Below are 1,991 nucleotides of genomic sequence, written 5' to 3'. Positions count from 1 at the left end.
AGAAAAAAAAAAAAAAAAAAAAAGGCGCCCAACTCATCAGTCCAAACAAAAAGGCCTAAACTTAAAAATGAAAAAAGACCCAATTTCAAAATTTCATCATCTTCCTCCCCTCTTCCTCGAGCTCTGCAACTAGAAATGGCGCTCGCGGTTATTGAAGGAAAAAAATTGTACGTCCGTCCCATATATCTCCATGCAAGAGGAGAGGCGAGCTGGAGACTGGAGTCGGTGGGGAGATTTTAGTTTTCTCATTTAATTGCAAAAATAAAAATAATAAATAAATAAAAGGCTAAAGTGAGGCCCCCTTGCAGCTTTGGCCCTGAGGTGTAGGCCTCATCTGGCTCACCATTTTAGGGGAGGAAGACAGGAATGATATATCTTGTTGGCAATGATATGTCGATCTCTAGTTAATAATGCGGGAATGGTGTCGATCTCTATGCTGGAAGAAGCTAAAGATGTCACTGATTTCAGAACAGTCGTGGTAAGATCTAAGGTTACTATATTCCTGACAGACTTGAAGGAAATATCATGATATTCGAGGACGAATGCTCTCATAGACTTCCATTGTTGTTGTCAACCCATGATCAATACAACAAAGATTACAAGAATATCTATTGATAGATTATGACATTCTTCGTTCTCATGCAAACCTAACAGGATACCAATTTTTGGGGCTACGTATATATGACACGATTTGCGGTTCCGCATCTCAGAAACAGCAGAGGCCGAATTGTTGGAATTTCTTCAAGTGCGTCGTGGTTACCAGCACCTAGGATGGGTTTTTACAACGTAAGTGGAGAATACACACATCACAATATACTTGTACTGTTTTGATTCCAAGGATTGGAATTCATGTGTTTTCCGCGTATTAAATTTCAGGCAAGCAAAGCAGCAATCACACAATTTTTTGAGACGTTGAGGATTGAGTTTGGGCCTGATATAGGAATAACACTTGTAACTCCTGGATTCATAGAGTCTGAACTTCCAGAAGGCAAACATATGAGCAAGGCAGGCAAACTTGAAGTTGATCAGGATATCAGAGATGTAAGTTGTTTACCCTTTTTATTCTCGACCTGTGCACAATATAAGCATCAAAATTCCCTAATAAGTACCACAAAGCAAAGCAAAACATAATTCCTAATCATAAAGCTCATAATCAAACCAACGTTAATACCACGATTTGAGTCTTAGACGGGCTTGTTCTTGAACTGAAGATCCATAAGTGTAACATACAAATATAAGCAACTACTAATAACACATTCAGTCCTAAAACATGGATATATTTGACGGATATATTTATTTTATTTTCTTTAAAAATTGACTGTGTTAAATGAAATTTGGAGTAGGCTCTAGTGAGCATAATCCCAGTGCAGAGAGTGGAGAGTTGTGCAAGAGGAATTGTGAGCAGTGCATGCAAGGGAGAAAGATACGTTACTGAACCAGCATGGTTCAGAGCCACTTTCTTATGGAAGATTTTCTGCCCAGAGGTGATAGAGTGGACTTACCGATTGCTATACATCACCCATCCAGGGGAATCGCCAAAGGACGCCGTTGGCAAGAAGCTAGTAGATATCACCGGAGCCAAGAAGTTTCTGTACCCAGAAACTATTCGGGTACCTGAACCAAAGACAGATTAATATTGAACATGTCAGTTCCTGTATTGCGAATTTGTGGTATGATCGTTTGATGATGAATTTGTTCTGTCTCAGGATTGCTAGTCACGAATCTTTGATTTTTTATATCATGAAGCAATACTTATGAATAAGCATATGGATGTAAACTATGAACAGATTTTAAATAACATAATCAAGAATGTATGGTTTTATATACAAATCGGAGCTCGTATGTAGCCATTTCTTTGTATTGAAATGCCTTTACACCAGCCACAATGCACTACCTAATCAGCAGCAAGAAGTCGGCTTGCACATATTAACAATGAAGGATTAAACTACTAAAACATAGAGGCAATTCGCAACTACATAAAATAAATAAAC

The 1,991-nt window shown here is 38.3% G+C and overlaps 1 protein-coding gene across 1 annotated transcript; it reads left to right on the top strand.

Moving 5' to 3' along the window:
• The first annotated feature begins 401 nt into the window (after positions 1–401).
• LOC111379378 (11-beta-hydroxysteroid dehydrogenase 1B-like) lies at positions 402–1,830 on the top strand. Its single transcript, XM_023002738.1, has 4 exons — positions 402–478; positions 655–786; positions 877–1,041; positions 1,344–1,830. The coding sequence occupies exons 1-4, from the start codon at positions 419–421 to the stop codon at positions 1,632–1,634; spliced, it is 648 nt and encodes a 215-aa protein (XP_022858506.1). The 5' UTR covers positions 402–418; the 3' UTR covers positions 1,635–1,830.
• Positions 1,831–1,991: the final 161 nt, after the last annotated feature.

The sequence above is a fragment of the Olea europaea genome, unplaced genomic scaffold, assembly GCF_002742605.1.
Source record: "Olea europaea var. sylvestris unplaced genomic scaffold, O_europaea_v1 scaffold19797, whole genome shotgun sequence".
NCBI classification, from domain to species: Eukaryota; Viridiplantae; Streptophyta; class Magnoliopsida; order Lamiales; family Oleaceae; genus Olea; species Olea europaea.
The sequence above is the reverse complement of the archived record's forward strand: the minus strand, read 5'-3'. Positions and strand labels throughout refer to the sequence as shown.